Source organism: Rhipicephalus microplus, chromosome 4 (genome assembly GCF_043290135.1).
Source record: "Rhipicephalus microplus isolate Deutch F79 chromosome 4, USDA_Rmic, whole genome shotgun sequence".
Taxonomy (NCBI): Eukaryota; Metazoa; Arthropoda; class Arachnida; order Ixodida; family Ixodidae; genus Rhipicephalus; species Rhipicephalus microplus.
Window position 1 is genome coordinate 22,631,447 of NC_134703.1, and position 26,754 is coordinate 22,658,200.

General features: G+C 42.7%; 1 protein-coding gene across 4 annotated transcripts in view; it reads right to left on the reverse strand.

Moving 5' to 3' along the window:
- Window positions 1-15,393: 15,393 nt before the first annotated feature.
- Window positions 15,394-26,754, reverse strand: part of LOC119171723 (uncharacterized) — a 57,073-nt gene continuing 45,712 nt past the window's right edge. The window contains exons 6-9 of one of the 4 annotated variants that reach the window (XM_037422538.2): window positions 20,145-21,633; window positions 19,504-19,661; window positions 18,624-18,736; window positions 15,394-15,948 (exon numbers count right to left, since the gene is read on the reverse strand). In XM_037422538.2, the coding sequence (XP_037278435.2) occupies window positions 15,861-15,948; window positions 18,624-18,736; window positions 19,504-19,661; window positions 20,145-21,633 (1,848 nt within the window). In that variant the 3' untranslated portion in view covers window positions 15,394-15,860. Of the gene's footprint in view, window positions 15,949-18,617; window positions 18,737-19,503; window positions 19,665-20,144; window positions 21,634-26,754 lie in introns of all 4 variants that reach the window. The other 3 variants (XM_075892315.1, XM_075892317.1, XM_075892314.1) reach the window with 3 other exon arrangements.

Sequence of the window (26,754 nt, forward strand, 5' to 3'; positions counted from 1 at the left end):
GAAGGTTGATAGGTCACTTTAAAATCAGCACAACGTTACGGCTCGGGCGGACGTAAACATGCCGTACATGACTTCCTCGTCATGATTATCATGTATGCACGTGTCCTTTACCTTCATCGTCTAATAACGTCACCTGATACTAACTTAGGTATATATGAAGCTAGCGAAACGGCCGCGAGCGTTCTATGAGCGTAGCATGTTCTCATGTTTTACATGGCATCTCTATCTTGATTATCATGTTTGGACATGTCATTTACATTCGTCGTCCATTGACGTCACGTAATACCGAATTTAGTGTATCTGGAACTAGTGAAACGGCTGCGAGAATGCTATGAGCGTATACCATGTAGTCAAGTTCTAACATGACACGCATCTCATGACTATCATGTTTGCACCAGTCATCCATTGCACCTTCGTCATCCATTGACGTCACGCAACACCAAATTTGGTATATACATGAAGCTAGCGAAACAACCACGAGTGCACTATGAGCGAGTCATGTTACATGACACGCTTGTCATGATTATCTTATTCGGACGTGTCATTTACCTTTGTCGTCCGTTGTTGGGAATTCGGGTTTGTTGGCATCTCACCACTGCCACCATTGTTATGAATTCGGGTTCGATGACATCCCACCGCTGCCACCACTGTTAGGAATTCGGGTTGTGTCGCGATGGTAGCGGTAGCCAAGAGCGGCGAGACGCCGAACGGACGTCGCTGAAGCCTTCGCCCAGTGGTGGAATAGGGAGGCAATCGTTTTGAAAACAGCAACAGCTAGGTATATAGGCACGGCCAGCACGACGACGTCAGCTGGAGCGAAAATCCCCCAAACTTTAAGGCTGGCGCGGCCTTAAATAAGGTTTTGGTCTCTTTTACGAGACCAGTTCCCGGTGCTTGGCGGAGAAGGCGACGCTTTGCCTGGAACTGCACGTTGGCTCGGCAGAGGAGGCGACGCTTTGCCCGGAACTGCACGTTGGCTCGCCGCCGTCTGCGTGGAAGGTGGCGCTGGGAGGGGGGGGGGGGGAGAGTTCGCCAGAACTGCGCTCGTTCTAGTGGAAAGAAGCGTTTCCGAACGAGGATCATGCCTGTGGCATAACACCGTTCGCGTCACGTAATACCAAATTTGGAATATGCGAAGCCAGGGAAACGGTCATGAATGCATCATGAGCGTGGCATGTAGTCATGTTGTATCATGACACGCATCTCCTGATTATCATTATTCCACTTGTCGCATACCTTTGTCGTCCATTTACGTCCCGTAATAACAAGCTTGGTATATGTGAAGACAGTGAAACGACCGCGAGCGCACCATGAGCGTTGCGTGTAGTCATGACTCATGATTTACATTACATGCATGTCATGATTTCCACGTTACTGTTTGTTACTTGTGTTCGCCATGAAGTCAGGTCAAACCATGCCAGTTTTTTAACATGCCATGTGAACGAAACGACCGCAAGAGCAGCAAGACCATGAAGTGTAAATCATCACAGTTATGACATGCATGCCATGATAATCATGTTATGACTGGTCGATGATTCCCGCCATAGTCATGTTATGCCATACCAAGTCTGGTATCGATACCATTAATGAAACGACCAGGAGAGCTAAAATCGTAGGCGGATAGATAGATAGATAGATAGATAGATAGATAGATAGATAGATAGATAGATAGATAGATAGATAGATAGATAGATAGATAGATAGATAGATAGATAGATAGATAGATAGATAGATAGATAGATAGATAGATAGATAGATAGATACGCTCAAAGTCGCCGAAGTTCGCTAACAAATGTTTCGAACTTTTTATCATATATAATTACACTGCAACTGCACACCACATCAATGGCAGAGCCAGAAATTTTTTACCATAGGGGAGGGAAGGGAGGACTCACGACAAGTTAGTTGTGCAGTACATTTGATGGCGCGAATGAAACACGGACACGGACACTCAGCGTCTGTGTTTTTTCGCCCGTGTCTGAGTATTCGCGTCATCAAATCTACTTCAGCCATGTAACAACTATAGATGGCGCCCGACAGCAGCCTTCCTAAGTGGGTTCCTTCATGGGGGAACGGAACTGCTGTGTTTTGAATATGTTTGTACATGGACCGTGCCCAACCCTGGCGGCGCCACCTCGGCTGGGCTGGTTGGTCATGCATTTGAAACAATTTGATGCAGAGCGAAGCGAAACACGGACACGAGAAGGCACATGTGGACACCGCACAGCACTCACAGCGGCAGGCAGTTGTCTCCACTTTTACCTGGTTCCACCTGTGTGCGCGCTGTGCACACTGGTATGTGTATGTGTTGCTTATTCCCTGTTTCCTTCTTTCTTTCTCTATTCTTTTCATATTCCTCCTTCCCCCGTGTAGGGTAGCAAACCGCGGGTGCAACCTGGTTAACCTCCCTGCCTTTTCTTTGCCATCCTATCTCTCTCACCTTTCAAGAAATGCTCCTTCCCTCGATGATAAGAAAAAAAAGAAAGAAATAAAGAAAGAAAGAAAGAAAGAAAGAAAGAAAGAAAGAAAAAAGAATGAAAGAAAGAAAGAGAGAGAGAGAAAGAAAGAACACGTTCCCCTCACTACAGACTTCTCTCGCAACCACGGTGTAAGAATAAGTGCTCGCAACGCATCACGAACATTACATTTTAACAGACTCGCGAACGTACTATATATACATCTTAGTGCGTCCGTCGCGGTGGTGTATATAGCTGTCACTGTGCTCGGCTGCAGCTCGCGGTTCCAATCCCGACCGTGGCGGTGGCGTTATCAGCTAAGGGCAGTGCACTGCCCGATGTCACTGTTGGTCAAATTTTACAGAGCCCTCTACTACGACAAGTCACATAACGATATCGTGGTTTTGGGACGCAACACCTTAAATATTAATACCAACTTTCGCGTATTCTATTAATACTAGGACGCGAGAACTTATTTCGCGACACGTTAAAGGGACACTAAAGCGAAACAACAAATTTGATTAGACAGATAGATTATACTGTGAAACATCAGTGCTGTTAATTTCACCACCGTATAGGTTCATTATTAAGTCGGAGAAGCAGTGTCAGAAGTTTAACTTTTAAATTTACCGTCGAAATTCCTGATGGTGACGTCATGGAAGTGTGGCAGCTTGGGCCAGTTGGTATAGCATGACGATAGTTACAGCGCGAGAACAAAACGACGACACAGAGATAAGAAGGACACGAGCGCTCGTGTCCTTCGCGTCCTTATTGTCTCTGTGTCGTCGTTTTGTTCTCGCGCTATAACTATCGTCGTGACGTCATGGGTTTTTACGTGCTTGTTTTTTTAGTTTGACCGCGTTGGCTAAACGAAATTTCCCGAAACATAGCAAGTCTCTGGCTTCCTAAGACAATCTGCTTCATCTTTACTGATTAGAAGCTACGAACATAGCGAGCACCATGATGTGACTTTTTACGTTTTGAAACTTTCGGAGCAGATTTTGAAGCCGGAAAAGTACGGTACCTCGTGGACACTTACAAAGGGAAGAAATGAAGTGACAACCTCTTTAGAGCGGTGTTCACAGAGCAGAAACAATGAGAGTTTGGGGCAGCTATGGGTGTTTTAGGGTCAGATAGCCAATATATGTCTCAAAAATGTGATGGTTAAGCGGACTTGTTGCTAAATGCAAATTTTTCCAACAGCGCAAAAACGTGACACGAAAGATAGACCACACAACGCAGACACACCACACCACCCATCTGCAAGATTAACACTCCATCAAAAAGCCTGTATAGTCATTCACTTTGTCACGCTTATCTCGCACCTTCATTTTCCTGCTCCGATTATTTCGTATTCGCGCAATAAACGTGAGGCTGTGCCCGGGCGGCGCTGCGAAAAACGACGCCACCAGCGCTCTCATCACCGTGCTGGCCGTAACTGGGTAGTGCAAAGAGAGCTGTCTGCAAGTGAATGTGCATAGGCCCTCCTCTTTTGTCGGTGTTAAGGCGCGGTTTCTTGAAAATCAAGGACCTGGCAAACCTCTAACATCAATCCAACTTCGCCTCAGTAAAGTAGAAAGCTCATCAAAACGTACTACGGGTACAGTGCAAAATATGTTTCAGTTATTTCGGCGTGCTGCAACTCGCAATTTAAGTGCAAGCGAGCACTCCCACGTGCGTTTTGCGAAGACGTTAAATTTGGGTGTACACATGAGACGCAAGCGATGAAGTACGGATGCGAGTAACGTATATCACACGATCAGTTTTTCGAAATTCGCCTCATCAGATGGCCCCGGTGATTATCGCCTTTGCAGTTGCATTCTCTATACATCTTTCACTGCCTCGGCGTTGAACTGTTTTATTACACATGCTAGAATGTTTTGTTGACGTTGTCTTCCGTTTGGGGATACATGCTTGCCCACTTTCTTGGTGTGCAACTATAGGTGAAACCGGGGCCTCCTAGGTAGCCTCGGCTATCGCGGAGACCAACGTCAAGAGAAAAAAAAAAAAAACCTTTATTATGGCCCCGACGAACATTTTGCGATTTCCCTCTATGACGTAGCATTTCATAGTTAAAGCCAGTTAGAGCTTTTAATGCCTACGCGCGCAATGCTGTGTGGTAGCGACCACTGATCAGATTATCGGTGATCGCGGCGTGTTCGATGTTTATCGTGCGCATCAGCAGTGTGTATTTATCACAGTGCGTACCACGGTCGGAGACTCTGTTGAGCTTTATAATCAAAGTTACCACGGTTCTTTGTCAAGGCCACTCAAAACCCAATAAAAGGAGACCTACTATGTCATCACACTTTCTCATGCGCCCAGCTGTAAAAAACGTGAGTAATTCGCTTACCCAACACGTTCGCAACGGCCCCTATGCAGCGCTCTCGCCATTCTGCTTCGGCACAGCTGTAAGAATCGGTAAAACCGAAGTCCTTTGAGCCCGTGGCAACGCGCAACGCAACAGAAGTGCCGACTGAGGTCTTCCTCGGTAGAACATGGAGCTGTTGCGTCTGCTCTTGTTCTCGCCGTCGTTCTGTCGAATGAACCAGCAAGCACCTCATGGCGGTTCGGTGACGCGTCCGACCAGCGGAGAGAATTTCGTAGCTCATTTTTTTTTTGTTTTCAGTGCGCGTACACGCGTATAGTATTTATTTAGCTGAGTCGCTGTTTCGCACGCGCTGTAGTTGCACCCGGTTGCGCAGCAAACTGCGAGAGAGTCGGGCTTTGCACTACCCAAAACTGCGCTGACAGGTGGCGCTACGTGTCTGCGAAGCTCCAGACTCTGGTTTCCCCCATTTCCCATTCCCTTTATGAATAATGAAGTTTATTCCTCCTCCTCTGATGTCTACAAAACTACCTGTTGGAAGACAGCATCTACTCTCGGTGTCCCCTTTCTGCGCTGTTCGCAAAACCATTCAACTTCTAGAATTCAAAGCGTCACCGAAGCATCTGAGAAATACGTTCCACAGACAATTAACGTAAAGTGCAAAAAATTAATGATTCGAATTGAACTAGTTATTGAATGATTCAATGGTCGGTTGCTTACGGATTGCGCTGTGAAATTGGTCAAGCTGCTATAACTTGTCGCAGACATGAGATAAATCTGGTAAAGCTTAGCACCACGCGATAGAGGTAGCCACAGTCATAAATAACCATTGCCGAAGCACCAGTTGATAATTGCGCGGTGTACGTGAGATCAAAGCAATCTGGGTCATTATTACATTTTACCTATATAGCCCGCATGGAACGTCGCAAGATAAACAGGTAACTGTAAGGTATATATACGTCAGTTCCTGTGGCATAAACTAGGTCAGAGCCAACACTAATAGTATACGCATACAAATTGTTTTCGACTTCCTTAGGACTTGCGCAAGTAGACCACTTGCGTAATCATTTTTTCTATGCCCTTTTGGATCAGCATGAATCATCATATTTGTCTCATCATCATCATCATATTCTGGACATTGTCGAATCCCGCCATGTTGTGAGATTCCGCCATTGATCAATGCTAATTGGCCAAGTGAGCCGCTACGACCTCTCTGATTGGCTTAAAATGCCCCCATTACGAAATCTGGCAATATGGCGGAAATATACAGTGTCCAGAATAGCACCCCTGCCAGCTTTTTGTTTTCAAGCGCTTGTATAACCTGGTTATTGAGAACGACAATGCAGGACGGCTCTATATAACGTCTTTGTCACGATTGCCGCTGTAGTAAAGACACAATTAAAAAAAGACTGAACTGCAGAGCTCAGAGGTGCTGCAGTTTTATGTTAAAATACATGACAGGCGGGCGTACAGAAGAACCACATGCACAGAACTATTCCTATAGATGCGCGGTCTTCAATCTGAAGTCCGTTCTATACCAATATCAACACGGCTGCGCGCATATTTGCGCCTTTGGAGCCGCATTTCGATTCGCTGTCGTATGTGATCAGGATGAGAACTGATACTGAAAAAGAAACCACAAAAGAGTTTCAGTTATTACCGCCGCCCTTCACTGTTCAAATGGTGACGAGTAATAAATTGCAGTGAATGCGCACTTGACCTTGCTCATTTTTACCACGTGAACGAAATATTACCTGTGGTTAACAAAAGACGGGAAAACAAAAAAAAATCATGAGACGAAAAGTTGCCTGATTACTATTATGCAGGAAAAAAAACTTAGCCGAGAAAGGGTAACATTCATACATCAGTGATGTGTAAGCATTTTATTTAAGAATTCCCAACAGTTCTGATCACACTGAAATTCACGACTCCTCACTTGTGAAATTCATGGTGCAGCGAAATGGAACCCCTTCATTATAATTTTTACTCTGTTGAGGGCGAAAAACGACACGAGGTGTGCCCTCCGCCTTTTACTTTTGCTTTCTTTCTTTTATAAACGTAATGCCGCTTTACCCATCCAACGCCCCCTAAAAAAATTATGCCTGGAACGTAAGCCGCGAACGCGCTGCCATACTCTCGATTTTACCCTCGTCCTTCAGTACGAAGGCGAGCATCTCCGACGGCCGTCCCCTTCGAACACAGCAATGCTCTCACAGTTGCCTCCGAGCAGCCGTGATGTCACGTGACAGAGCGGTACGGTTATGTCACGTGACTGAGCGGTACGGAGGCGAGCGGTCTCACGCGGCGGCCGGTCGCAACGCAAGGCAGGAAGCATGGCCTCCGACTGGCAGGAGGCTCCCAATTGAAAAGAGAGCGACGTTACAGGCATAGTTTTTCTAGGAGGCGTTGACCCATCCAATATATATGCGGCACGTGCTAGCTTATCTCAATGTCATCCACCTCCTTCCTTTTCGGCCCATGCCTTGATATTCTCCACTTTTGTTGTCGGGGGGGGGGGGGGGGAGCGCACGAAACACGTAAACATGCACGTGCCGAAGCAGGCAGTTGCTACTTAAAAAAAAAAACATGAACGGTTGTCAAAACGTTGGATGCAACGGCACAGTGAGCGAAAAGTAGCCTGTGCGTCTGTGAGTGAAAAATCAAGTTACCAAGATTGCCGCAGTAGGCCGCTACTTGTCCACGCGCGCGCGCACGATCACACTGAAAAAGCCACAAATTCAAAGAAAAAATAAGTGCTCAAGGTCACGAGGTGCGGTAGTTTCTCTGGCCCTGCCACCTCTCCCTGCTTAGCATCGAGCGCTTTCGTCCGGACGAGAGAGGAGATAATGCAATTGCAGCATGCGACAATCCTTTGTAACTCCACTTGCACTGGACGAATTCTTAAAATTTTTTGCGGCGTTGAATTCGTGAGTCAATAAGCACTTCTAGTAAATTCATTCCATGGTTACTTGAAAAAGTGTTTCGGGGCCCCTTTAACGCATTTTGTTCGACAGGTGTCACGACGAAAATAAGCCCATTCGGCGATAATAGCGCGCGCAGGTCCAATCTATTGTATGCGTGTTTGTGTGCGTGCGTGTGTATGTAACAAAACATATGAATAAGTATGCACTTAGCGGTTGAAGGGTGAACAAGGGGCCGGATTTTGCCATCGCGTTCAACTCTTAAAGGCGAAGCTTAAGGGTCCTCCAATTTTTTTTTGTCTTCTAATAAAAGCGTCAGTTCCGCCACAAAGGCGGCGTAATGAATCCGACAGCGAGAAACTGAAATGCCACACGAACGACAAGCAGTTAGAATCTTGCAGGCGCATAAAGGCCACTCGAAAAGAGCGCACATAAAGGCCACTCGAGGACAAGCGTGAATAACAAATGTCAAAACACCCTAATCAATGAATTTTTTTTTTCCTTTAACGGAAGGGGGGTGGGGGGCTAGCACACCCCCTCCACATGACTTCGAGCCTGACGCATAGATGTACGCGGGCTACTAAAACAGCGAACTCAATTACCAGACAGATTGGTGCAATGAGCAAGCGCTCAAAAACAACCAACCCTTGGCCCCATGTATAACACCTCCATCCTCACTTTTCACATTGCACCACAATTTTTTACATATAGCTATTAGGAACAGCTTACAAGCATAATGAACAGCTTTTTCTCTGTGACTGCCTTGACATGCATTGACTTTGTTGCTCGGAAATTTGTAAATTTGTATAAGCGGCTACAGGATAGATTTTGTTTTAATTATGCAAGAGCCTATACCCAGAAGAAAGGATAGGTAGTACTTCTGTACTTGTGGTTCAAACATCTTGCAAAGGCTTCATGCAAATTGCAAAAAAAAAAAAAGCCATGAAAAGTGTGAGGCCCAGGTTATAGTGATATGGCAACCACATGGTCAACAATGCAGGATTGCAGCTACATAAATCTACGACATGTATCATAAAGGTGGTAGACAAACCTGTTTTCAAAATGCAAGGGCACTTTTGGCTGAAAAAATTAGGGATCTTCACACCCTTTAACAGTTGAACGAGAGAGATATCCAGTCCCTAGTGTGTACTTCAACTACTTAGTGCATAGTTTTTATTGTACAAATGATGTTACTCGAGAAGTTTGAATTGTGGCTTACTACAATGTAATCAAAGTTGAAAGTGGCTTGTGCCAGAGAAGTTTTTGCATATGGCTGCATTGTGTGTAATGGGCAGCGTACTATTGACCACGCGCAATGATGCGGGTGAAATTCTTTCGAACTTGCTATGATCATAAAAAAAGAAAATTGCCACAATGTGTAAACGTTGTGTTCTGCTGAACTTTCATAGGAAAACAAGAGGCATTCCTCCTCACCCTTTCATTTTTCACTCCACTCATCGCTTGGTTACAGCAAGGCACGTCAGCACAGAAATGGGCGTTCAAGAACTCTGCTCTAAACTGTTTGAAATCTGCCTCTTACATGTTACCAAAGAACATCTATATCAGTGTGCCTCGATTAGGGTAGCCATTCTTAAAAAAGAATGATGCTGCCACAATACTATTTTTTTTTCTGCCCCGCGTCTCTCAGCAGAGCTATAGCAGATCCACCTTAGAGCGGTGAGACGCCAGCAAGGCGCTGCGCAAAGGCATTGCGCTGTGGGATCAAATATGGCAGCTGCGTCACAGTTAACACTGTAGATGTCCTCACCCTAAAGTGGAAAAAACGTGCATCAAAGCACCCTAATCTATATGTTACTGTGCTGCCCTCTGCCGGTCGGGTAGGGCTCTGGTATGGTGGCGGACAACCGGCCAAAGCAAAAGCCCCCCCCCCCCCCACCTTCTAAATCAGGAGGGGCTTCGCAACTTTTTTGCTAGGACTTGGGCGCATGCACCGTCGCTTTTTGAAAAGGGAAGATTGCCACTATGCACAGTGCAAGCTTACACGAGCTGATATTGGCAACAAAGGTCCCATATCAAGGCTCTTGTAGTAATTGTAGCATGTTAAGTGTTTGCTTTCATATATGGCAGCTTGCTGCACACTATAGTTACAGATGCCAATGACATGGCTAAAGTGTTTAATGCAGACTTTGTTCAAAAAATAAGCCAGTCCATTGCCCATGAAGACACAAATATTTGCTTTCCATCTCTTTTTATTGTACTGTGTAAAACAAAAATAGCATCTCACTTCCAACATTCCTGCCAGAGAAAGAACAGAAAAGAAAAGACACAAAAAAGGCTAACCTCTTTTAAAACGTGCGCACAGTGTGCGCGCACACAGCGGCATGTGCAGAGCTGGGAAGCCCTATTGTGCAGTTCAGTTGCAGTCCTTGCGTGGCAACCGTATACAAAAAAAAAAAAGGTATTACAGATGGCTACAAACACAAAATAACATGCCAGAAGGCTCAACAACCAAGTTCCAGCCAACCCATCCCTCGGTTAAAAGGAAGTCACAGAAAAATGAAACACACGACTACTTGCACAGCATCTTCCATCTACATGCATGATATCTCACAGGTTCTGCATCAGTTCGGATGTCAAGTTTTATGAGTCAGTGACAAAAGCAGCACAAAGTGTGGCCACCAGCTTTGGTGAAGGATAGACTGACTAAAAACGCAGCACTGTCAGGACTCAATTACGATAGCAAATCATGGCACTCAGGACAGCACTGGTAAAGCACACATGAGGAAAAAAAAATTATGACAAAAATAGTGCAAAACGACAGCAACTTTTCGCATTTCTGACTCTCGCAGCTCCTATGATCATCACTCGATAGAACCTGGTTAACAAATACTGAAGACATGCACCTCCCAAAAAAGAAAATCAGCTTATCACCTTCGAGCTGCCACTCAGCCTTTATGAAAACTTGTATAGTAGAGTCGCTGAGATACTAGTACACTTCATGGATTGTTTTCACAACTTCATTCCTAATGTTGAAGAATCTCAGCTGGCCCAACCGAAGAGACTCTTGATTAGGTAGCAATCATATCATCCTTTTAAGGTAAAAAAAAACAAAACAACACGACCTAGCATGTCTCTTCATGGAGTTGAGCTGGTAAACAGTGTAGTCTGCTCTTAACATATTATGTCCTCACACCACAAAAAAAAAAAAAGAACTACAGGTGTTGCTCCGTGTCACCTGAATCTATGTCAACATCTTAGGAATCAAAGCATTTGAGGCCCACCACTGTATATGGTATCTGCTGCTCTGCATAATAATGGTTACTTAAATAAAAAAAGATATGACATGAAAATGTTCAATCACTAATATATTAAAAGCACTGCAAAGTAATTTTCGACAAAGCTTGAGTGATACAAAAGCTTTGTGACAATGAGATTCAAGTTCTTTAGTGGCAACCACAAAGAAAGCATTTCCAGTGCTGCTTGTGTAGCATAATACGAGCATTGATTGATTAATATGTGAGTTTTAACGCTCCGAAACCACCATATGACTTAGAGAGACGCTGTAGTGGAGGGCTCCGGAAATTTCGACCACCTGGGGTTCTTTAACGTGCACTCAAATCTGAGCACATGGGCCTACAGCATTTCCGCCTCCATCGCGATACAAGCATTGGTACGTCCATTTTATGGTGTGAAAAAAGTGCTGCTTTCGAACCGTAACATGTGCTATGGAGCATTTGTTTTTTTCACCGGTAACAGCACGTAACACATTTTAGCAGAAATTACAGCATGTTGACTCTACTACATAAAATGGAAGCACCAAGTCTGGGCAACACAACGATGAAAAAATGTTGGAAACAGGTTCAGTGCAACTGCTACTCACATTTACCAACAATAAATGTAAGCAAAGCATGTGTGCTCCATGAAGTGGATCCAAGTAACAAAGTAAACGCTGACAACAAAGTCACTTTAGTATTTCATGCAGCTGCTAGAACTGCAAGACTTTTAGCTTTCCCTTGCAGTGGTGTCATGCTAGGCTTAATCCTTGTGCAGCATACAATAAAACCATTCATTGAAAACTGAATTGTACCACTGGTGTATATTAAGATGACTACCACTGGCACAATTAGTAATTCACAATTGAGGGTAATTTTCAAGTAAACTTAAAGAAAAAAAGACGATTTCTTCTTTCTTTGAAAAACTTGAAAAAATTAAAAGCTTTTTCAGCATTGTTGCCTCAGAGCCAGGCTTCCCACAAACAATAGATGACTGGAATAAACTAACCGAAGCATTTCCTCAACGCCCTTGACCATTTGTGTAAATACTATTTCTCCATGACTTCCTTAGAATTGTATTATCAGCTTGTTGTTCAATTGTTACTTTTTTTTAAAAGTCATAACCCCTCGGTCTTATATGGAAAGAAATTGTGTAAAAAACGCTTTGCAACTTTGTTTCATTCTGTTATTTAGTGTGTTTCATGTATGCTCACCCTGCTTGGACTTTTTGTCCGCAGTATTCTACAAATACAAATAAATAACAAATAAAATTATTGGGTGTACATTTGCAATGCAATTTAAACAAGGCTTAGGAATGAAATTCTGAAACTCTCCAAACATGATGGCATGTGCGAAAGCAGCTACTGTCTTTACTGTGAGAGAGGATGCTGTAGGCTCATCTACACCCTCACATTTTTCTTTTCTGCAACACTCCAGCGGGTCGCGGTGTTTGGCTCGGCAGACAAGCAACGTAAAAAGATTAGATGGCGTCGTCGCCATACAACTATGGTGAGGGAGGCTGCTGCGCAAGCCTTCCCACATGTGCAGTGGCGATTCAGTGTACTACCTACCAAGCTGACATTCTCGTAACACACTGAATTTTGTTACAGCGTGATAGTTAGATGGTGCTCTGGTATCACTCTATTTGCAGCATGAAGCTGAACTCTTTAGCTCCTAATAATAATTAGCATTACATATTTCTATCTCTTGTACGAATATTGCCAGAAATGGGGAATAGTACTCATCAATGAAACACATAGTGACTTTGCTAGGCTAGTTTAAAACAAATGGCATCTGTAAGCTCTTTCTAGGCCTTGCAGTTTCGCCTTCATTAATTCGTTGCCTTAGAGAGGTAAAATTACTTCAGTCTTTTATGGTAACAGAAAAGCAGCACATGAAACTAGATGTAGTGAATTGCCAAATAACGTGCAAAGGTTTCAAACAACATAGCGGAGGAGAATTCCATGCAATTTGTGGAGTGCAAAGTTTAACTGGATCTGAAAATGCACTTAACCTGCTGAACACTTAGCAATGAAGATTGATGACGTGCATTTCCAGCAAACAATGGTGCTCTTAGACACTCTAGCTTCTTCCATAAAGTACTGCAATCCTTTTACTTTAGGCACAGGACCTAATGGATAATATATCTTGTCAGAAATGGCTCAATTTTAATTTGAAAGGTCATCTGGATTTAAGATCTATTTCACAGGTACAAATGTTCTATTACGTAAAATGTAAAAAAAAAGCTATTCTGCTACATCAGGTTCAAATAACCATAGTTTAAGTGTTTACTGGCTGCGCACAATTTTACTGCCCTCTCCCACATCAGTTACGGCTGTTATTATTTAACGAGTCCAAATTATGAGCTTGTTGGCTCTCAGCAGCTACATTTCTTTTAAAAAGCAAATAAAAAACTTGAGTGGCCAGCAGCCAATGGGGTCTTTGTTGCAGATTTATGCTATGATTCAGAACATACGCAAAGAGCAACTCAGATATGCTGCAGAAAATACATTTTGATAATCTGCATTATGTCCAAGCTGTATTACAACTTCTGGCTGCCTTCCTCTGCTACTCTCTTCAGCACGCCTCAGAAACAACAAAACAAGGTGAGGGGGCTAGTCAAGCACCTAAAGATTAATACTTCTACGCAAAAGAAATCTGAATCCCCAAACACGCGAAATTCAAAACTCAGCATCATTCTGACCACCTTCGACACATCATTCGATCTCACAACAGGAAAAAAAATGTGAAATGTAAAAAACAACTTTCTAGGACCAACTGTCCTCAACAAGCAGGAAGTTACGCGAGGGAAGGGGCAATCGAAACAGGGGAATCGGGTATCCTGCAAGTAAAAAAAAGCATAAAGAAAAAAAAAACGACCGAACAAACGACGAACAGCAAACGTCAACAGCAACGCTGTCATATATAATATATATATATAGTATTTATAATATTTATATATTTATATGTATACATATATATATATTTGTATAGCATCTGTATAAAAAGATCTCCACTCTTCATAGCTTTTTTTTTTTCCTCGTAATCCTTTGTTATATTCAACCACTTCTCCGCAAATCTCTACTGTACACATGTGAAGCAAGCTCAAACTCTTTTTTACACTCTACGTGTTGAAAGCAATTGGGAATGAGACAAGGAGGAAGGGGGGGGGGGGGGGGGTTGCGAAGTCTTCACTAATGTCTTGGGAAGCGGCAATCTATAGTTTTTTTTTTCTACAACAAAATTTAACAAAAGCTGAAGTGGAGTAGCTTGCTACCATGACTAAGATGAAAGAAAACAAAAGCATCAATAGATGGAATAAATTAAAACAATACCAAGCAATGCTAGCACTTTACGACACTTTATCTCTCTACTACTCCACAGCCTTCCTTAACAAAAAATAAATAGAAAAACAATGAAGTGTTCCTCGCAGAACAGTCAGAAAAATTCCTGTTCAGCCAGAGTACTGCAATAATGTGTGATGGCCTGTTATATGTGCTCATAAGCCATCATAAAAAGTTACTGTACATTATTCCAACTTCAAAAAGATATCCTACTTGTTCTTGAATATACGTACTGGTTTGTAGAAAAGAAAGATCTTCAATCCATCCATTATTAGCAAAAAGATACAACAGAGATGAAACATCTACATGCTTACAGTTAGTCCTTGCTCTGTGCCACTAATGCACCGAATTGCAATTTCTGTCACTGACTGATAAGAAAATAAAAGGTCGTTACTTGCATTTACACATTGCAGAGCATCGAGAAAAATGCTTTAAACACTTTTCTGCACAGTTGATCTCATAAAAGTACGATTTTTGCTTCCAAGATATTATTTTCTCACACATTCGTTAAAATAACTTTGCAATCACCATAATGTAAAATAATCACATTTATCACACATATTCTGCGATAGAACTTTGTGACACAGTACCTTAATTCATTTTGCCCTATCTTGCTGTCACAGTGAGCCTCTGCCTACGCTTAATTAAAGCTGCGCAACTCTGCGCACGTGGCAACTACAAAGGGTTGGCAATAAATCAATCAGCACCCACGCATTCTAATGCAGCTTCACCAGCCTCAAAGCACCGTAGTTCCTCTCCCAAGACATTAACGAATACTCCTCAAGGCAAACAGTACAGCCGCCAAGGGTTACACCGGTAGGAGAAAAACAATGAATGGCTCGGAGCTAAACATGTAAAAATGAAAAGCAGTGAAATGTGCAGGAAATTAAACTGCACCGGTATTGTGCGTGAACCATCACACTTGGCATGAGCTCCAAAATGCCACAAGCAGAGGCTAGAGAGCATGCATTCCAAGGGGACAGTGGCACCAATCCTGACATCGCACGCAAATGCTGCAGCGAGAACAGCAAGAGTTTCAACTTTCGGTTATCACGTCTTAATTTCAATTTTCTTGCTGCCCTTATCGAGCTTCATGTCTTTACTCTTGATACTACTACTACTACTACTACTACTATATTTCTGTTGAGTCGGTGCTGTTGAACACACTTCCACGTACTGGCCTCCTTGGCAATGCAGCTACAATATGAGGTTATTCAAGCTACAGGCAGCATGAGGAAGTTACGGAACTTTTTGCAGTTCTAGCATGACAGCTTTTTGTAGCTAACATGACAGCCAGAGGAGATAGGCCTTCCCTCGAATCACAACCGTTCTTATGACATTGGTCAGTCTGTTGCAAGCATTAAGTATGTCAAGGGTGAAGTTGGTAGACTAAGTACGAACGTGGCTCTTAAGCCTCACTCGAGCAATGAAAGAGTTTGCAGAACTAGTCCAAAACGTGCCAAAATCGGTGCCACCGTACAACTCCAGACATGCCTTAGCTTGTGCTTGGGCATTCTAGCTCACATTGAGTGGACAAAAGTTGATGATAGTAGCAACAAGAAGTGGTGGTGCGATGGTCAAGGTAGAACGGTGCCAGTCTGTCGGTCCAGTTCCATCATAGCTTCCTGAATGGCATTTTCCAGGTTGCCATTCAGCTTGCGACCCCTGGGCAGAAGGTGGCGAAAATGCTGTTTTTATTGTAAATCGAGAATCATGAGAAAAGAAGAAAGACCAGAAGGTTAGTGAGTGAGTACTACAACCCTAATGGCAAAATGCGATTGGAGAGGATATTTAAATTTTTTTGTGTGCGTGTCTTTTCATAATTAAAAGAAGGCAAGACGTAATCATAATCTACTTTTGAGCCACTCGTTCAGTTTCTATAAAGCCTCTTTGTAGCAACAATATATAAAGTGATCTTTAGAGCATTTTTGGAGAAACAAAATGTTGCCTTTAGAAGACAAAAAAGCAGCAGGCTACGACAAATAGAAACACCATTTTTTATTATGAAATCACAAGTTAAAAGCAGCATAACGAAAAAAAGGCTTGCTTTCAGAAAATAAAAGAAGAATAAATTGTGTATATAAGCTAACCCATGCATAGTGCAAGTGGGTGCTGCTGTTTCATTAAAAGCAATGTGTTAACAGAGCAAACAATGACGAACACCATATTAGCATTTGGTGCGCCTGTCACAAATATAATTTGAAAGGCACTGCAGACGCTATCGTGAACCTGCGAACCTGGCATCCTTGAAAATGAGAAGATTCGTAAAACGGAAGATAGTTGAGGTGGTGAAAAAATAAAACTGGCATACATTCTTGTTTGTCATTTCTCAGGGCCACAAAAACGTCATGCACTGTTCTGAATGATTGGCAGCAATTTTTAGACGTCAGCACTCCTAGCAGTACTTGTAATATTATGACACAAGCGTGCATGAGTAATTGAGAAGCAAAATATGCTGCATTCTTTTTTCACAAAAAACCGGTGCACTGAGGCAATAGTGGCTTCAAGAAGCATTCTACATACAATAAAACAAAACCAGAAAAATTTTATTGTGGTCCCTTTTTTTCTTTTGCAATGCAGTTAGTGTTAGGGTCTGCACATTTAGATTGAATTGGATGATGATGCCTGAACTGCACATGGTCAACATGGTTGGCATTTCTTGCTAAAATTACTACAAGTGAGAAAATTCTGAGGCTATTAGGTTATTTTGGCACAGCTACGTGCAAAAATAAGAAATTGTATCAAATTGGTGCAACCGGTGCTGCTGTTGCACCCTTGCATGTTTTATAGCCTTATGAAGGACAAGGTTAAGCAAATTTATATATATATTTTTGCATACATGACTTGATTAACAAAAATGTTGCATGTGTATAATTGCTAAATTTTTACTTGCAACTTGAATTATGATTTTTAAGCTCTCAGTACAAAAAAAGCAAATATTACAAATACTGTAACAAGTGAAGTGAACATCTTATTCACAGAAAACCCAAGTTATCGCATTCCAACATACTTGTGTAAGTCGGCTAGCATTAAATCCATATAGGCAGCCTGTTAAGCTTTCTGGCTATAGACAATCTTCTACATGAAGAAAAGCCTGTCCTCCAAAAGCATTTTCACGTCGGGACAGCCTTAAAGAAAGTGAAAAGTTTCTGCAACAAGCACCGTGAAATAACATTTTTTTTTCGTCTACACTTTGATCTTCTTGTGAAAGCTAGAGAATAATTCAAAAAGTGTTCATTGGCCTCTCTCTCTATGATAAATGCATTTTAAGCCATTTTACGCTTTTCGACTTCTTAAGGTAAATGCACGTTTCTCAAACTGCTGCAGAAATTTAAAGGGACACTAAAGGCAAATAGTAAGTCCATTCGGTTTGTTTAAATAGTGGTCCAGAAACTTTGTGGTGCTAGTTTTGTGTCAAGAAAGTGCTTATTTTGAATTAGTCACATTTTAATGGTCTGCATCCCGTTAGCGCCCTTCAATTTCCCCGTGTGGCAGAGGACTCTTGGATGTCACTGTTTTCGTTCCCAAGCTTACCCGCCTTTACTACGTGGCTGCCAACACCATAGCAGCAAAGCAAAACTAGCAGAAGCCACAGCAGCAACAATGACTATTGAACAATTCCCTGCAATCTCATCGGCATGATTCCGATTTCTTGGTTAAACTGGACCCTGCTTAACAGCACCATCTATCTAGCCTTAGCAGCCAAAAACTGAACTTTTGAACCACTTGCCCCACTCCTAATAGTAATGCTAGGCGGTTCTTTTTTCTATAAGTCAAATAAAAATGGACAAGCAGCATTTTATTACATCTCTTGATCCATGGAAAGTTCTTTTTTTATTGCAGTGGGTCTGATTACCAATACTAGTGATTAATTGTAGGCGGACGAGGACATCGCATGATGCTCCGCGGACGACGATTCCTATAGGCCTAGCCCGGGCCAGTGATTCTTCGTTGGATTGTAATAAAGTTTAGTACATCCCTACCACTCTCACATAATCATGATCATTTCGCCAATGTCTCCCTCGTGGCGCACGTCGCATGATGCATCTAGCTCAACTTTTTTGCAAGTAAGGCACTGCTATTGATAATATTGCCATTTCGAATGTTGTCATACATTCAGCTTTCACTCTGACATAAATTGTTATTTGCTTTTACGTTTCCTTTCTTTAATCAGTATGAATAACCTCCATGTGCTCATGTCTGAAGTTTAGTGTGTATATAACATGGACATATGTGCAAGCAGTTAATACTGTTTAGGAAACCACATTATTTGGTGATCAGTGGCTGACTGAAGAAGTTTGGATTAAGAAAACATAGTAGGGTATACCACGTACACACACCTGCGGTGCTTCTTGCGAGCTCTGTGGTGTGCCTCAAGACCCTCAGACAAGGTCTTCAGTTGGTCTGGCTCCACTTGGGTGAAACTGTGATCACCAAACCACTGCACCCAGAGCTGTCCACATGTACATGTTAGAGAGAGAGATAACATATTGCAGGTTGAGGATTACTGACCAGATGATAGTATGCTGCAGCATATTTAAGACTGCTTTGGTTGGCTTTATTTAAAACAAGAAAAGCACAAACAAATAAAAAAAAATGTTGCTTCCTTTCTTCCTGAAATCTATGCATAATGTTATGCCAGCTTAACCAGTTAGTGTGCACAAACAAGCTTAGCAACAAACTACGCGAGACACAACTTAAAAGCACTTCACAACAAAGAAAATCAAGGTAGTATGCTGAAGACATTCTTTAACAGCAACTGAAAAACTGTCCATTTCACCCTTATTGTGAACAAAGCTCTCATGTATTTGAGCTGAAATGTCCTTTCATTTCCAAATTTCTACAGCTGCTGCACAATTTTAAGCTACATGCTTTCATTGTTCCCTCCTGATCGGCACATTTCCAACAAACCTTCTATCCGATTTCAAGCAGTGAAACTAAGCAGCCCTTTGAACAATAGATACAGACAGCCTAAATTCAACTTAAATGGTTCTCTGAGGAGCTTTGCACGCAAGTATTCATATTTTTGCAAACCTCTGTGTCGTTAGAAGTCCTTAATGTAAATGTTTATTGTATATTACATTCAAATGATATAAATGAAAGTATGATGCAGAGAAGTACAGAAGGCAGCAATTTTTCTATTATTGCTTCAAAGCCTTTCCAGAGCTCTTCAAAAGAAAGAGACAGACAACACAGAAAATCAAAATGTAAGGTTCCAACCTTGCCGTCCTCAGAGATGATATGGTGGCCCCGCACTTGGTCTGGTCGCACCAACTTGCCTGGCCATGAGGGAAAGCCTTTGCTCTGACCCCACACCAGGTCCCCAATGTCAAACGTGCGTGGTTGTGGAGGCAGTGGGGGAGATTCTCGCTCATCCTCTGCTTTCAATGAGAAACCACGCAGAACTTCAAGTGACAAGCATCAAGCGAAGGTGCAGTAAAGATGCATGCAAGAATCCACGACATTTTCTTAACAGTCTGGAAAAATTCTAAAAAAGTACACATTGTTTCTTTTTTGCAATTTATCACTGTAGACATTTGGTGGAAGACCCCTATTCCAACCTCTTTGACTTTCCACATTTTTGCACTATTTATACATCTGACGGTACATCTGGCGGTGTGGATTGCGACCATGAAGAATTATAATTCTTCATGGTCCACGCTGTTTACAGAGATGGAAAGACTTGACCACATTACTACTACAACAAAAGAAAAATCTTCAGCAACCTCTAGGCAAAACGCTTTGAAAAAAGGCAAAACTGGCAAATACATCTCCTGTCAAGCCAGACAAGAGGAATTTTTTTTTCCTTAAAATAGGCATAACAAAAGTGCACATATTGGCATCACCATTTGTAAACTTACCAGCCGAGTCATCTCTGAACTCATCCTGGGTAAGGTAAAGCAGTTCCCGCCTTCTACGCTTGGGGTCCTTCTTGGCCTTCTGCTTCATAACACTACTGATATCATCACCCTCTAACGATTCTTCACAGGTCACGTTTGTCCGTTGTAACTCATGACTCGAATCTACACCTGAATCCCCACTACTGCTTGTCCCTCCCAGGGAAGGCTGTCCTTCTTCTACCAGAGTCTCCTCACCGGCACACTCATTCTGCCGCGGCTGCACATGGCTCGAGTCCACCGAAGAGGCACAGCCAGGGTCATCACTTGTTCCTGTGCTGGACGATATGTGGCCTTCTTGTTCAGTTCCACAAGCTGTCCACTCAAAGCGTACCCGACTCACTTCGTGCATCGATCCTGTGTGGATGGGAACGGTGGATGAAACTGACGGGCTGCCTTCACCTGCTTCGACGGGGATGCTTTGCACCCCGACACTGTGCACATGTGTAAAGTCATTTTCAGAAGACACCGGAACATCCTCACACTCGTACACCGGAACAGCATTCATGTGCGCTGGAAAGTCTTCAGTGCCGGGCCTTGGCAAATGCTCATCGGTCTCTTCTTCGCTGGTTGATTGGTTGGACTCGGTTTCTGTTGTTGCTGTTGTAAAAGCCAATTCGTCATTGAGGAACCCTGTCTTGCACTCCTCGACCGGCAGCTCTCTTTCATCCTCGAAACACATTGCTGGAGCACAAAGCTCTACACCTGAGCTGTCATCCGGATTTGCTGTCCCACCATGCTGCATAACTACTGATTCTAGCAAAGGTTCTATAGGTGCCACAGGTGTAACAAGCTTGTGCTGGTCGGAAACCATTTGTTGTGGCGACGGTAGCGGAGGAGATGGCTGCGGTGTTAACTGTGAATCAACTTGTGGATGCAACTGGGGTTGCAACTTTCGCTGTGTCTGTGGCCGTGGCTGCAAAGGGCGCTGAAGCTGAAGTTGAGGCTGTGGGTGAGGCTGAAGCTGAGGTTGTGGCTGCAGTTGAGGCTTTGGTTGTAGTTGAGGCTGTGGCTGCAATTGAGGCTGTGGCTGTAGTTGAGGCTGTGGCTGCAGTTGAGGCTGTGGCTGCAGCTGAGGCTGTGGCTGCAGCTGAGGCTGTGGCTGCAATTGAGGCTGTGGATGCAGCTGCTGCTGCGTTTGTTGTATGGTTGGGCAGGGCTCCTGCAGCACAGTGATGGATTGCGGCTGTGCAGTGACAACATTGTGCATAGGCATGCCCAGCAGACCCAGGGATGGCATCATGCCCATGACCAGCTGTGGGTGGTTCACAGAAGGCAGGGTTCCATAGTTGAGCAGGGGACCCGACTGGACCATGGGAGTTTGCCCAGCTGGGAATACTGTCACTGTAGGCAGACCTGCCTGTTGCAGACTTGAAACCGTCAAGCTCAGCATATTCACTGGCCCCCGGCCCACCTCTGCCACTCCACACTTGGCCTTGGAAGTACAATCATCCTGAAAAAAAATACACATGCGATCGCTAGTCAGCGTGTGAGTTAGTCGCAATTTCAGCATCAATGGAAGCAAGGTAACACGCAAACAGCAATTGTCCTAAATTTTCAAGAAAAAGGAAAGCACTAAATATAAACAATCATGGTAATACATACACAAGTATCTGGATGTCACTTTAGGTAACATAAAATAAGAATACTGCTATTTAATACATCCTCTTCAAGAACAACAAGGGCACTTACACATCTATAAATAGGTGCTATGTCCTCACAAGATCAAAAATGAATCACATAGACTGTGTTGCAGCAGTGTAAAATGTTCCTATAAAACTCAGACTCAAAGTTGCTTGTAGGTTTGTGAATTTTCACAGCATTTCCCTAAATGTAACTTAAACTTTCTCTGGCATGTACAAACTAGAATACTGTTCCTGATCATGTTAGTTAAACCACATATATTTGTAGCCAGTGCTTCACTGATGCAGGGTATCACATCCACTGATGCAGGCTATCACAATGTGCTATTCCAGCTATACAAAAAAGCTCACTAAGTATGCTTTATTGAAAAACTATTTTCATAATGTGCTATTCCAGCTATACAAAAAAGCTCACTAAGTATGCTTTATTGAAAAACTATTTTCATATTTCAAACTATTATAAAACAAGGGCCAAACACCACAACATGTCTGGATTAGGGTGCACAAAATATAAAAGCATGTGTATTTGGCCAATTTCTGCCGATGAAACTAATAATTTGTTTCATGAATTAGGTGCTCCTGTACTTCTTAATAACAATGAATAGTGAGAAAAATTGGAGATATACACAGGTTAAGGCACATCCAAACTGCTCACACACATGATGAAATTAGTCAGGACGAAGCACACAATAGATGTTTACATACTAATCACTCAGTTTGCACCACATGAACTAACCTTTACTTCAAAAATGTCTTAACATCTTTATGAAAAACCAAGAGCATAGTGCCAGTTGTTATTTTTTCAAAGAACATTCCTACAGATAAAGTGCAAAGGTTATATAAAGGGCCAGTGCTGAGCCTAACTCCATGACCAAATTTCTTGCAACAAAACAGTTACTCTGGCAGTAAAAACTACAGTCCCTTAGAAATGTAGCTGCATTGCCATCTTTGTGATGAATAACTCATTGTGACAAGATAAATTTTTCTCATAAGACTGAATAGCCTGGTGTACAAAAATTTACTGAAGTTAGATCTCAGCTATTCTGGCACTTTGAAACATGAACACAAAGTATCCTTCTGCAATAACTAGGTAGACGTAAAAAAAGCCTCCCTCATCTTCCCACGTGGAAAACTCGAGTAAATGTGGCGCAGAGTGATGTGGGTATTGGGTCAATGTTGCCTTATTGGGTATGGTTTGAGAAAGCTTAACTGTTATTTCGTCTTTATTATTATTATTTATTAAATGAAGGAGAAGCATTGCCTTCAACGAGTGGTGGGACGCTGATGTTGGGTTGTGCCCCGCTACTGGTTGAAGGTAATGTTGCTTCCATTGCATCTACTCGAGTCAAGCAAAGCGCCAAGTCAAGCAAAAGCCAAGTAAAGTGTCCTTGACTGAATCCCAAATGCGTAATCCAGTGCCTACATATATGGAGTGGCCAGTGAACAGTTGTGAAGCGCGACCACTCGATTTATAACTAACAGACGCTGTCTGCGTTAGCCTTGCGACGCGAGAGAGAGAGGGGGGGGGCGAGCGACAGTTGGCATAAGACACGAACATGTGGCACAAGACGGGAGACGCGAGAATGCACAGCCGGGAATCGACGGCACCGCCGCCGCTGGATTTGCGACTTCGTGAGACAACAAAATGCTCTGCATTTAAAAAACTGAAACCATGCATAACGTTATAACTAAAAATACATGTAATCATAAGTAGTGTAAGCCCATTTTCCTGTTATCCAACTCTGTCAAATAAATTCTCATGATAATTATTGTAGCAACCTTGGAGTAATGAATGCATGGTTGTAGTTTTCAAATTTATTAGCATCAGTAGAAACCCAGACGCTTTAAACTCTGATTCTCTGCCACCAATAGGTGCCACTTCTAAATTTAAAAGCCCTTATTCTAATTAGCAAGCAATTCATGGTGCTGTGTTATGTGCCAGCCTATCACAGAGCTCTGTGTTTGGGACACTGCAAGCTTGATTCTCTGCAAAATTAACAATTACCACCTCTCAGATTCCTCAAAGTTACATAATTATATACCACACTCAAACCTCATTATAAGAAAGTTGCATCTTACACAAAAGTAGGTTCGTTATATCCCATAATTTTTTATAAAGATATATATCTATTGTAAAGCTATTTTTCATTGACTTTGTTATAACCGACTATTCATTATATTCGTGCTCGTTATGCAGAGGTTTGAGTGCATATTGCACTCAAAGGCGTAGCTAGGGGGTGACACACCAAGCCTGTGCCCCCCCATTTCCCCATTTTTCATCATGGCATGAAGAGCAGAAAATGGTCTTTTTAAGAATGTGCCCTCCCGAAAAATAAAGCCCCCCCCCTCCCCCCCAATTTTTTGATACGGCCCCCTAATAGCATTTACTTGTTTTCCCTACCTTTTTACTATACCAACCACATTACATTCACTATAGCAACTGACTACGTGGTAAATGAAATATTACATGCAGACAACATGCAATGTATGAACTAAATGTTTTTGCAGGTAGCTGCTCTCTTTCGGAGTTCAACTATGTGCTACCAGATGGTACTACATAAATGCACAAGGCAAGCAACGATGTCTTTATATGTAGCACAGGCTACGCGTGACAACCAGAGCCAGATGAAAGCGATGAAGATGCCTTGTCAACAATAACGGTTTAATGGCACCGGAAATGACGATGTTATAATGTGACAGCATGATGACAATGACGGCAGCATTATAACAATGCCATGAAGCATATAACAATGCCATTATAACAATGCCATGAATGCCATCTATGGCACTTTGATAAAAACATTGTACCATTGACTTATCAGACAGGTGCAGTGTTGGGCCGAGCCACGTAGCTAATGTTACATTGCGTCTTTATGTACTAACCGTTAAGCACAAAGGATAGAGGAGACTGGCACACATTTTACACTCAGATAGTTGCTATGACACATGACCAATGCATTGAACATGTTAAAGCATAAGCTGCCTGGAGGAGGGCAGAGTGGTAAGGTTGCTATCTTGAGTCATGTCATATTTTATGGTGTAATGGTACAGCATCAATCTGTTGCACTGATAGAATCTATTTTGAATTGGGGAACATGCCTTCGTTGAAGGCCTGAAATTCGGACATGCCTAGACCTACTACAGTGAGCATGGTAAGAAGCAAGGAATGTATTACGTTCAAATAGGAACATAAAGAGACAACTTGAAGCACCACGATTGTGTTCTACCAGCAAATAGGAGGGCATATATTAGCATATAGGTGAAAAGCCTGCCATGCCAAATGAAGTGAATGTGACACAATGAAAAACAAGAATTTTCTAATGTAGTGTTGCAACACACGACGGCTCGAAAACAAAGGTTTTACATTTGCAACACAGTTTTTAGCCTCCTATGCATAGATAACAGAGCTTTCTACCATGCCCATGCTGTAAATGGTGCCAGAAAACTTTTTGCTATCGAGAATGCACAGCAATAACCGTCTTGCTTGCACCGACACCCTTTCTGCTTAGTTCTGTGTTGCCTGGGTGAATGAAGGAGCTATACTAAAGCCCAGCAGCAAACATGAAGATTTAGCATCAAGACTGTCTGCTCAGACCATAAAAAATTGTTGGTGCTCCTACGTGTGAATGCAATTTTTAGTATTTAAAACTACACAGTACTACACACTAGAGTGCCTGTTGAAACAGGAGCCATCGGCCTTGGGTCTATTGAATCATCAGCCTGTTATGCACATCCATTTACCACTAATGCTCGCATTCGCTGTAGATTTGAGTCACGATTAGCCATGTTTTCCCTGGTAAAACAAGGTTATACGAAGTCATATAAATTTGTACTTGTCAGTATTAGCACTTTAAACATCAAGATGACACCATATATATATGCATGAAAGTTCGTTTTCCTGCCACACAAAAATTATTAGTCTGTGCCAGGCAGTGCACCTTGGCTTAGTGTTAGCATTGAGGCACACACACACACACACTGACGTGAGTGTTCTGCACTATACTAATAGCCTTTATCAATGAAGTTTCGGCTGATGCTCACATCACCACTTCTCCAAGAGCAGGGTCTCTCCCTAACCATATCACTAGTAATGATTCATCACTAGTAGTGCAACAACACACAAAGCAGATTTTAAGGCATGAAAAAAAAAAAAGCTATGCAAAAGGGTTCATCACCCAGAGCGATGTTATTCAGGTGTGCCTTGAATTAGTCTGCAACCTAGAGCAATGCATTGGGCGTTGATAAGGAGTTACCGAGGCCATCGCATATGCTTCAGAGCCTACCATCAGCTTGTGAATTTGGTCAGCTGAAATGCAGGAGAATGTGTTCAAACGATGGCTGCTATGGTTACTGAAGCAGGGAAACTGAATGTAGTTGCTAGAATAACTAGCAATAAGTATGTATTCTTGCAATTAAAGGGCCCAGCAACACTTTTTTAGCCTGGGCAGAAAACACTGCCGATTGGTAGCTGAGGCTCTTGAGAACATGCGAACCAAATATTATAGCGCAGCACACGGCCTGGATTTCACAAAAAATTCTGAAAGTCAGCGAGAAACTGCTTTCTATTCTTTCAACAAACGAGTATACACGCTCGAAAATAACTGGTCCCAGCCACTGTATCGGCCATTGGCTGATTTGATCATAGTGCGAGGTTGTTACTGCGACTGCCCGCGACGTTGTTCCCACAACTTGTACACGCGTGCGTGCGCGATCACCGCTGAACACCTGCGTACTTGGGAAAAAAAGAAGTGCTCAAATTCAAAAGACGCATGTGACATATTTTTTTTCTCCATGCCATCCCTCCCTGTCTAGCTTCCAGTGCTTTTGTTGGGACGAGAGAAGAGAAAATACAATTGCAGCGTGCGACAAACCTCGGTGACTCCGCTTGGATTCTAAAAATTTTTGTGCCGGTGGATTTACGAGTGAGCAAG